The sequence below is a fragment of the Plasmodium fragile genome (assembly GCF_000956335.1).
Source record: "Plasmodium fragile strain nilgiri unplaced genomic scaffold supercont1.24, whole genome shotgun sequence".
Lineage (NCBI taxonomy): Eukaryota > Apicomplexa > Aconoidasida > Haemosporida > Plasmodiidae > Plasmodium > Plasmodium fragile.
This window is the reverse complement of record NW_012192604.1, coordinates 62,313-71,944: the sequence shown is the minus strand read 5'-3', so window position 1 is coordinate 71,944 and position 9,632 is coordinate 62,313. Positions and strand designations below refer to the sequence as shown.

At 45.2% G+C, this 9,632-nt stretch overlaps 3 protein-coding genes across 3 annotated transcripts; 1 reads left to right on the top strand and 2 right to left on the bottom strand.

Annotated features, from left to right (window-relative positions):
• Window positions 1–69: 69 nt before the first annotated feature.
• Window positions 70–2,632, bottom strand: AK88_02449 (uncharacterized protein; the record flags this gene model as incomplete). The annotated part of the gene is made up of 3 exons (XM_012480074.1): window positions 70–135; window positions 207–886; window positions 1,120–2,632. 3 exons carry the CDS (start codon window positions 2,630–2,632, stop codon window positions 70–72), a joined length of 2,259 nt encoding a protein of 752 aa, XP_012335497.1.
• A 3,015-nt stretch (window positions 2,633–5,647) lies between these two features.
• Window positions 5,648–6,874, bottom strand: AK88_02448 (uncharacterized protein; the record flags this gene model as incomplete). Its single annotated transcript, XM_012480073.1, has 1 exon — window positions 5,648–6,874. The coding sequence occupies one exon, from the start codon at window positions 6,872–6,874 to the stop codon at window positions 5,648–5,650; it is 1,227 nt and encodes a 408-aa protein (XP_012335496.1).
• Window positions 6,875–7,736: 862 nt separating this feature from the next.
• AK88_02447 (3-demethylubiquinone-9 3-O-methyltransferase) lies at window positions 7,737–9,039 on the top strand (the record flags this gene model as incomplete). The annotated part of the gene is made up of 2 exons (XM_012480072.1): window positions 7,737–8,660; window positions 8,842–9,039. The coding sequence occupies 2 exons, from the start codon at window positions 7,737–7,739 to the stop codon at window positions 9,037–9,039; spliced, it is 1,122 nt and encodes a 373-aa protein (XP_012335495.1).
• Window positions 9,040–9,632: the final 593 nt, after the last annotated feature.

Below are 9,632 nucleotides of genomic sequence, written 5' to 3'. Positions count from 1 at the left end.
TTCCTTTCCCATTCAGCTTCCCTAATTCGATCTCGTTCTGCTTCCCTATTCCTTTCCCACTCGGCCTCCCTATTCCTGTGCCACTCCGCTTCTCCCATGCGATCTCTTTCCCTGTCTCGCTCCCTGTCCCGTTCCCTTAAAAATTGTCGATCCCTTTCCCTTTCTCGCTCCGCTTCTCTGTTTCGGTCCCACTCAGCTTCTCTGACCCGATCTCTTTCTACATCTCTGACCCGATCTCTTTCCACATCTCTGAACCGATTCCTGTCCACTTCTCTGACCCGATCTCTTTCCGCTTCTCTGAACCGATCCCTGTGTCTTTCCTTGTCCTTCTCCCTATTCATGTCCCTGTCCTTGTTCCTCCTGCTTGCCCATTCACCATCACCTTCCCGTTCCGGTTCTCGTTGCATATCCCTCCTGTCCATTTTCTCCCCTTCCTCTTTGTTCCTGCTATCCCTTTCCCTATCAGGACGCATATTTTCTCCATTTTGCATATTTCTCCTTCCAGTGGGATGCGAATTGTCTTTTTTTTTGTTTCTTTCTTCAAAATGTTTCGCTGGCCTCTGATTACTATTAGAATCCTTGTGCATGTGAGCAGAGAGTTGCTCCTTCTCACGTGAATTTCGTTTGTCTCTTTCGTTCACATGTCTTTCTCGACTACGGCTGATGGATTTTTTGAATCTATTGAATTCTCTCTCTTTCGCATTTCTTTTGTGATAGCTATCTGGACCATTTCTCTCGGGGGGTCCCCTGCTGGGATTTTCCCGTTCATTCGAATGGTTTATTCTTCCTCCCCTATCATCAGCTCTAGGTCTGTATGGATTCTCCTTTCTGTGGATCGGTTGCCTTTCTTCTGTCTTCCTCGGAGAGTGTTCCTCCTTCATGTCACCTTCGTGGGTGTAATGTGAATACATCGGGGGAGATATTATTTAAATGAAATTGGAAAAAAAAAAAATGCAAACTTTGGGAGTTGGTTCTAATTCACGTAAGAACCATTTACACACAGGTACAAATTGTGTATCGGTTTCAATGAACGGTTTGAAGGCGTATATACACTTGCACAGCACGTGTGTGTCTCTCTCTCTCTCTCTCTGTTGCGTTTCGTTTCTTTAGTCTTATTACCTTTTTCGCCATTTTGTCTTGTCCTTTCCTTCGGTTGTCTTTCCCTTTTGGAGTCGGGGATGGGTCGCGAGTCCTTTTCATTAGGGGATTCTCTTGCGGCTTTTTGTGTCGATTGTTTTGGGGCTTTCTCATCTTCAATTTCTGCCGCTTCTTCTTCTTCGTCCTCGTAATGTATTTCCTCCTCTTGTTCTCCTTCTTCGTCGTCCTCCTCGTAATCTACTTCCTCGCCTTCCTCTTCATCCACTTCCTCTTCCTCTTCCTCTTCTTCTTCCTCCTCCTCATCCTCCTCTTCTTCCTCTTCGTCGTCGTCCTCTTCCTGCACCTCCTCACTTGCTTCTTCCTTTACATGGGGAGGCGTACTTGTGCCGTCTACCAGGTTCTCATCCTGTACGATGACTTCCTCCGAGGTGACTCCATATGTTTCCTTAATAGGCCCTTCGACATTATCCCCTTCCTCCTCTGTATTACTACGCGGGGAAAGGTTTCCCCCTTGGCTTCCATTATCGTATTTGTCATCCCCATTAGGAATACTATTATCCTCCTTGAGGTAAATATTATTTTCATTATCTTCATTGACCATTTGTTCATTACTGTTACTACTGTGATCCGTTTTCTCATTCATCGTGTCGCTACTACTCTCTTGTTCTTCATTGGTCTGCACAGGCCCTTCGTGCAAATGTTCTGACTCTCGTTTTTCCTTTTGTGTGTGTTTATTGACTGGGTTGACAGAATGGTCGTCCTCGAGCGCGGTTGCTTCGAGAGTGTTAAATGTCCCGTCGTTCATTGTTCTGGAGTTTCCTCCCACATCGACCAGCTGATTGGCCAGCTCATCGGCTAGCTCATTGACCACCACGTCGACAACGACATTGGTATGTTCAACTGGGTACATGTCCGCGTCCACATCTGCATGGGCTTCTCCATCGACGCCGCCCTCTATAGCTGCATCGTTAAGTGGGTCGTTAACTGCATCGTTATGTGCATCGTTAAGTGGGTCGTTAACTACATCGTTATGTGCATCGTCAAGTGGGTCGACAGCTGCCCCCTCCTCAGGAGCATTTTCCTTTTTCTTCTTTTTCCTCTTCCTTCCCGTGTTACTATTCTCTAACTTCAAAAATCTGCAAATCCGCTGCTCGATATCAGAGTCGTAATTGGACTCATCGGAGGAGACATTAATATTATTACCCAAGCTGGATCTTGAGTTAAAGGAGGAGGAGGAAGAATGGGAGGAGAGATAATTGCTCTCCGGTTCACCATTGGGTAACGAATTTTTTTTATCCTTATTTATTCCCTGTTGTGATGTTTTACGTTTCTTCTCGTACCTCTTTTGTACTTTGTTTGTCCAATCTCGTAGATTAACAAAAGTGGAATTGTTTACATTTTTCTTCCTCTTTCGGTTGTGCTTTTCCTTATGGACATCACAACTGGGGCTGTGTTCTCTGGTGGGAGAGCCCGCCTCCATCGGTTGGAAGTTCATCTCTTCCGCTTCCATGATGGCCATGCAGGTCGTCGTCATTTAGTTCGACTACTGCGCGATGAGTGGGGGCAGTTGAATGGAAGCAAATGCGTGCAAGCAGATGAGACGAGGCAAATGCGGGCAAGCAGATGAGTGTGTGTGGGGGGGGGAAAAAAAGGTAACACAGATGCGGAAACGCAACATGTAAAAGGGAAAAACCCTATGGAGGAGAAAGGTCTTCTGCATGAACAATTCGCAAGGGAACAAAAGGCTGCATCCTCAGTGTAAAAAACGAAGCAGCTTCGGAAGAGGGCCAGCCTCTTATCGCTTCATCGGGATGGCCTTTCCTTCCCTGCAGTTATCGCGTTTGCTCAATGCACTTGTAGACCCGTGCGTGTGTGTGTAGGGGAATACTGTTCGTTTAAGCGATCCCCCTCCAAGAAAAAAAAAAAATAAATAAAAACATCGTTGATGAAAACAAAAAATTGCACCATGGGCTAACTACGCTTGTGTGAAGTGGCCCGTCCCCGCAGGCACGACCTCGGTGACAAGCCCAAAGGTCAAAATATGCTCTGGTGCCAAAATGGCGTTTACGAAAAACAAATAAGAACAGCTAAAAAAAAGAAGAAGAAACAAGAAATTCTTTACACTGCTCACGTGAGGCACATTTGTTCGCTACCTCTGACACGTCACACCGTTACCATGATTGAACTACTTCCCGAGGAAGAGGTTGTTACACCCCTCTTTTACTTTACACTTGCGTGCTTAATAAAAAGTGCTCGCTGTGTGTGAGGGGGAACACATGTACGTGGACGAACGAAATGGCGAAAAGGGGAGTGGCTATGATAGAGTGAAGGCATTGTGAAGGAGAGACCCCCTACGGCACACAGTGGTACATAGTGACACGGGGGCCATAACAAGCTTTCACGCACCAAAAACACGCTGCACCATTTTTTGCGTGCTTCCTTTTCGTGAAGGGATGTACTCATTCATACAATATAGTTTACACATGAGCTGGACTTAATTGTCCGCTTGGTGATTATATAATTCGTTCGTCTAAGTTTTGCACTACAACGACTTGTGCGTTGTGTTTAATGCGAAGGTGGGGGGGGGGAGGCTGGCATACACATATATACATGCATATACATATATATATACATATGTACGACTGACACAAAACTGTGTCAAGTACTTTTAGTTACTTCGTCCCCCAAGTGAAGGCACAGAGATATGACGCACTTTTCCGCCGCTGGCCATAATCGCCCGAGCACGAATATTTATGGGTAAAAAAATGGGCACATGAAGGGGACTTGCGCATACGCGCATGTGAAATTGTCGTATGGTCAGTAGCATGAAGATGTTTTTTTTTTTTTTTTTTTTTCTTCCTATACTACTGGCGGGGGTTCATTTTGGAGGTATCACTAAAAAAGGGCGTGTGAACTCATAGTGGGGGGCTGTGCCAGGGGAGAAGATACGTAAAAAAAAAAAAAAAATGGGGTACGAACATTTGTTTCTTCATTGCATTTCTTCTTTTTTTGTACTTTTTATTTTATTATTTTTTTTTTTATTAATACATGCCGGTTGGCTGGCTACGCATCAGCTTCAGCACTCTCCGCACCTCTTGTCGTGGGGAAAAAAGCAAAGTGTTTAACAAAGGGCGAAGCAAGGGAAGGGACGCAACGGGCGCGCAAGAAATGTGATGTGAGTATTTTTTCCTTTATTGAGCCTGACACGGCAAAAAGGGGAAACGAAAAAAAGAGGAGGCAAATGCACCGTCAGTACAATTCACCCTCCTTTTTGTTTGAGGCGTGAATGGGGAACGGGGAACATGAAGCACATGCATGGGTTATGCCTCGTTTGGTGTGGGGCTCATAAATACATTAAGCATGTGCGCACATAGCCTTGTATGCTTACCTTGCAGGGTTAAGGTAGCAACAGGGCAATAGCGGAGTAGCGCTGCGTTCGGCGGAGTGCTTATATTATGCTGGCTATTTTTTTTTTTTTTTTTTTTTTTTTCACTTTTGGCGAGCTACGCGTTGTTTTAAAGTTTGTTTGTTCCCCCTTGGGGTTAGGAGGGTGTTCCTCAGAGCAACAAGGGAATTGCACTAAAGGAAACCTTTTTTTTTCGCGTATATAACTGAGCGAAGTGCCTTCCATAAAAAAAATAATACGGTTAAGAATTTCTTCTTGTGTGTTGCGAAAAAAAAAAAAACGCTGTGGAGGATGCGCCTTTTTTGTTCGAAAGGAAAAAAAAAAAACAAGCAAAACAACAGCATGCTAAATTAGCACGTAACTGTTATGTGTACATATATACAAATGCGCGCACAGGTGGCTTCTCCGTACTGTGACGCATCTCATTCAGGGGGTAAAAGTTAGACTTTGTACCTCCTTTTTTTTTTTCCCGTTATCGTGAAGGGGTCCCCACACTGGTGTACAGCGATAAACACGCAATTTTGGCGACAATTCTTTACACACAATTTTGTGCAGGCACTGGCGGAATGATTTCCCAACATGGAGGATTCTCGCGGGAGGTTACATCCCGTGAGGGGAAAAAAGCTTAAAACATGTGCTATGAACAGTCGCCCGATGTGCGGGGGAAAATGGACATGCACAATTTTGCTAACAAAAAAATTGAGTGACTCGTGGACGTGCAGGCATGGAAACGAAAAAAAAAAAAAAAAAAAAACGCGAAGCTAAATAGGAAGTAAAGCGAACAATTCGTCCCTCACCCTTCCCATTTCACTTTTTTTTTTTTTTTTTTTTTTTTTTCGCGCCAAGGTGGGTGCCTACAATAGTAAATTATGGAATGCGCGTGTGTGCGCCTGTGCATGCTGTGGGGGAATTCTTCCGCCAATTCGTCTTTAGTCCTTCAAGTAATTTAGTTTTATTTGTCCGCTCGGTCTTTTTCCCCTCCTTTTTTTTTGCTGCTTCCCCGGTCATGCACTTCCTCCCACTTTTTCCTTCGTGCGGCCATCCTCCTCATGACTGCTTCACGCATTAGCGCAGCACCCCAAGGAAGAATGCACACCTGTCTTGGGCGCGATAATATGAAAGTGTATACACCGCGTCTCCATGTCAGGCAACGTTTCTGTTTTTGTTGCCAATCCCTTTCTGGTGCATATCTTTCCAGTCGTCCCATGCCCTGTCCATGACCTCCTTCTCGCTTTCGTCCGTGGAACACTTTTCGTAATCGTCTTCATCATCGGCGCCATTTTGCGCAGGACCCTTTTTCGTTCCGTCCTTTGGGCTTCCCTTCCGTTCCTCTTCGTTGCCAAGCGCCCTGCCCTCCCCCTCCCCCTTGAGGGCGTATTGCATTTCAATTTTGGCGCACTCCTCAAGTGATATGGTGGGTAAGTTGTGTGCGGGTGTGAAGACGAGGTCCCTGTAGTAGTTCCTCATTTCAGTCATGTCCGCAAGAGGCATGTTTTTTTTAATGGTGAAGAGCCAGGGTTTTTTTTTGACCCCATCGTTTGTGTGGTTGGTGTGAGGTTTTTGCCCATCATGTGGCTGCTTCACATCATGTGTAAGCTGTCCGTTATGCTTGCTGCGCATTTCCAAGACCTCCAGTTCCGTGTCAAGCAAGTCAATCATGTTAAGCGTTTGCAGGCATTTGCACTTGATCAAGGAGAGATACAGCTCCCTAAGTTGTTCTTCGTCCATGTGATGAGCGAAGAGGGAAGGGTTATAATTCTGGGAGGTACTTTTCTTCACATTCATTTTAATCATATCCTCATAGAATTCCTGAAATTTCTTTTCGTCCTTGGCTCTTTTAACCTTTATGTTCCTCCTGTTCATCGCCTGTGACGTATCCCCTCCCTCATCCAGGAGGTAATCTTCCACTGGGGCTATATGATATACATTAACCACGTTAATGAATTCACCAAAATACAATTTTGCCTCTTTCAATCGATCGCTTCTGATTTCCATGCTAATAGTTTCATAGCATAGAACCCCCAGTATGTATGGGATGAGGAGGAATTTTAAATATTTGGTGTTTACATCATCCAATTCTTCATTGTTGGAGAAAAAATCACACATGCTGGTGTATTTTGCGAAGAGCTTAAATGCGTAAATGAGCTCGTCTATTATTTCGTCTTTGTTCTTTATCACTTTTGGGGGGGAAGGTACTAGTGTGGTGGTGCCATGGAACTTTGCAAATTCCAGAAAGTCCTTTTTGTGAAAGAGGGACTCGTATGTGCTGGGTTGTTTGCTGTTTTGTGCAATGTAGTCGTCGAATAGGAGGTAGAGTTCGTCGTACAGGGCGGTCGCGTCCTGCGTCCCCCCATCTTGCGGCCCTCCCATTGTGGCTTTCGAGGGCTCTTGTGCGGGTCACTTGGCCGTTCTTAAGTTTCACCCTTCAGCTTCTTAAGCTTCTCAAGCTTCTTCAACTTCTTCAGCTACTTCAACTTGTTCAGCTACTTCAACTTGTTCAGCTACTTTAACTGCTTTAATTTATTGTCCTCTTTTTTTTTTTTTTTTTTTTTTTCCTGGGCATTTCCCAACTTGCAGCGCGCACAGTCCTTCCTGCACATTAACGAGAATTTTTTTTTTTTCTCACCAAAAATGGAAACAAGACTCTACATATGAGGAATTCCGCAAGGCGGTTCGCAAAGCGTTTTTTTTTTTTCAAGCCCTCAATGTGTTTGTGGGACTGGCCCATTTTTATCTCCTTGCACAGCTGTGCGGAGAGGCTACAAATGCACCCACACAACAGCGCCGCGGGGCAATTGGCAAAAATGTTTCTCACAGGAGAGAGAGACTTGCACGAGTTGGTAAAATAATAAGTTGGGGAAAGGGCGGAAGGTGCACCACACCTTTTAAGTAGAGCCAACGAGGGGACAGTAGCGGCGAACAGAATTATAATATTAATCTTTTTTCTGTCACTGAGGAGTTAGCGGCTCCTGTGCGAAGAGGCAGTACGTGATTTTTTTCTTCTTTGTGATTTTTTTTTTTTTTTTTTTTTATTCCTTTTGGCAAAGATACTATAGCATGTGCGACAGAGCTGTGTGTACTTGCCCGCGCGACTGCAACTGAGTGGTCGACGTGGGGCTCAGCCGCGCATGTGCATGGCTGCATATCGGCATGGCTACATGTCCGCATTGGAAGCGTAACTGTGCAATTGCACATTTGTTGTCGCCCACTTCTGCCGCTCCCCCCCTCGCGAATGCAGCACTTATTGAGGGGGGGGCTTAAGCCAAGTGGGGGGAAAGTTGGACATGCGGGGAAGCCATTTCTGCGCAGGCAGCACAGGAACAAAACATTTGACGAGAGAGAACGAGTCTTCTTCGACCAGATGCACAGCGAGTGGTGGAATGATCAAGGGAAGGGTAACACGTCTTGGTGTGATGTACTTCACAAGGTTGCAGGGGCAAACACGTACAGCCTTCACGATTATAACAAGCACAGGTTCAACTTTATATGTAAAAATTACGAATTTCTTTTTTTCGAGCAAATGAAAAATGAGGGACAAGCGGGAACAGAAAAAAAAAAAAAAAAAAAAAAAAACGACATCACGATAAATGTTCTGGATGTGGGTTGTGGCGGCGGCATATTATGCGAATACATGCGGAGGAACTTTTCTTATTTTTTGCTCAAGAGTGACATAATAGGACGAGGTGCAAGGAGGACGGTTCATATAAATATCGAGGGGATTGATGTGTCCAGTCAGCTGATAGAGGTGGCGCGCAGGAGACAGCAGGAGGGGGAAGTTCCTTTATACATGTGTAACACAGCAAGAGACATGAACCCTCAATCATCTCATCCGGAAAAAGAACCCAACTGGGAGAATAGGGAAACAAAGAGCGCCTCATGGAACAACTTAGATGTGCACATAAATCAGAGGTACTATAACTGTGACATAACTGAGCTCACAAAATGGAATGAGAGGGAGGGAAAAAAATATAACATCGTGGTGTCGTCGGAAGTGATTGAGCATGTGCCTAATGGGAAGAAGGAGGAGTTCGTAAGGTGCATCAGCCAGTTATGTTCCCCTGAGGCTCTGGTTGTCTTTACAACGCTTGACAAGAATTTGCTTTCTTATTTTTACTCTGTTGTACTTGCTGAGTATGTGACCGGGATGGTGAAAAAGGTAACTGATGAGCGGTGTTAGGAACACCTTTTTTGTGTGTCATTTTGCTTTCCCTCCCCTTTGGCCTATGCACGTTTTCTAAGGTGTTCCCTTTCAATATGCTTGCGTGCTGGCCTTTACTTTTTCCTCTTGTATACATATATATATATGTATATATATATTTTTCCCCCTTCGCCCGCAGGGAACACACAGCTACGATCAGTTTATCGGGTCAGACGAGCTGAGCGAGCTCTGCGCCCTTTTTGATTTACAGAACGTGAGCACGGAGCATGCGGTGTACGTCCCTTTCGTGCGAGATTACTTCCCCACGCGGTGGCTCAAGTTGCTTTATTTGTCCGCCTTCGTTTATCGTGGGGGAGCGGCGGTGAGTACCTGTTAAGCTGCTTCTACGCGGCTCCTACGCGGCACACTATATGATAACGGGGTGCAAACGTATAAATGCGCAGCCCATACACAATATATGCGTCTTTCACGCTGGTGATAATTACAACAGGGCTGGGTGGGGTGCGACTTTTTGGACCCAAGTTAGGTTTACCTCTTCCGAGAGGAGACGCGAATTTCTTCACCCACTGTTCCTGTAACCCAATGTTTGGAAGAATGGCGTGGTGTGTGCAAAATGAACATTTTTGCCTTTGTCTCATCGGCGAGGCAGAAGTTGTACGAGGAAGTGGCCTGCCGGTGGGGGAGGTGACATGCTGACTCCAAGTTGGAGCACGCTTCCCCATTCATGTAAAATATCTGCATTGTATTAAGATTTTTCTTCCTCCCCCTTTTGTGTGTTTATTTTGTATAACTGCTCACTGTTTTGTATATTTTTTTGGCTTCATTTTGGCCTCTTCATTTGTTGCTTTTGAGGATGTGCAGCGGGGGCCACGGTGGAGTCAAGGGGTAGCCTGCCCAAGGAAATGTGCCTCCACCCGCACCAGGGCAACGTGGCGAATTAAATTTTTTTTTTTTTTTTTTTTTTTTTTT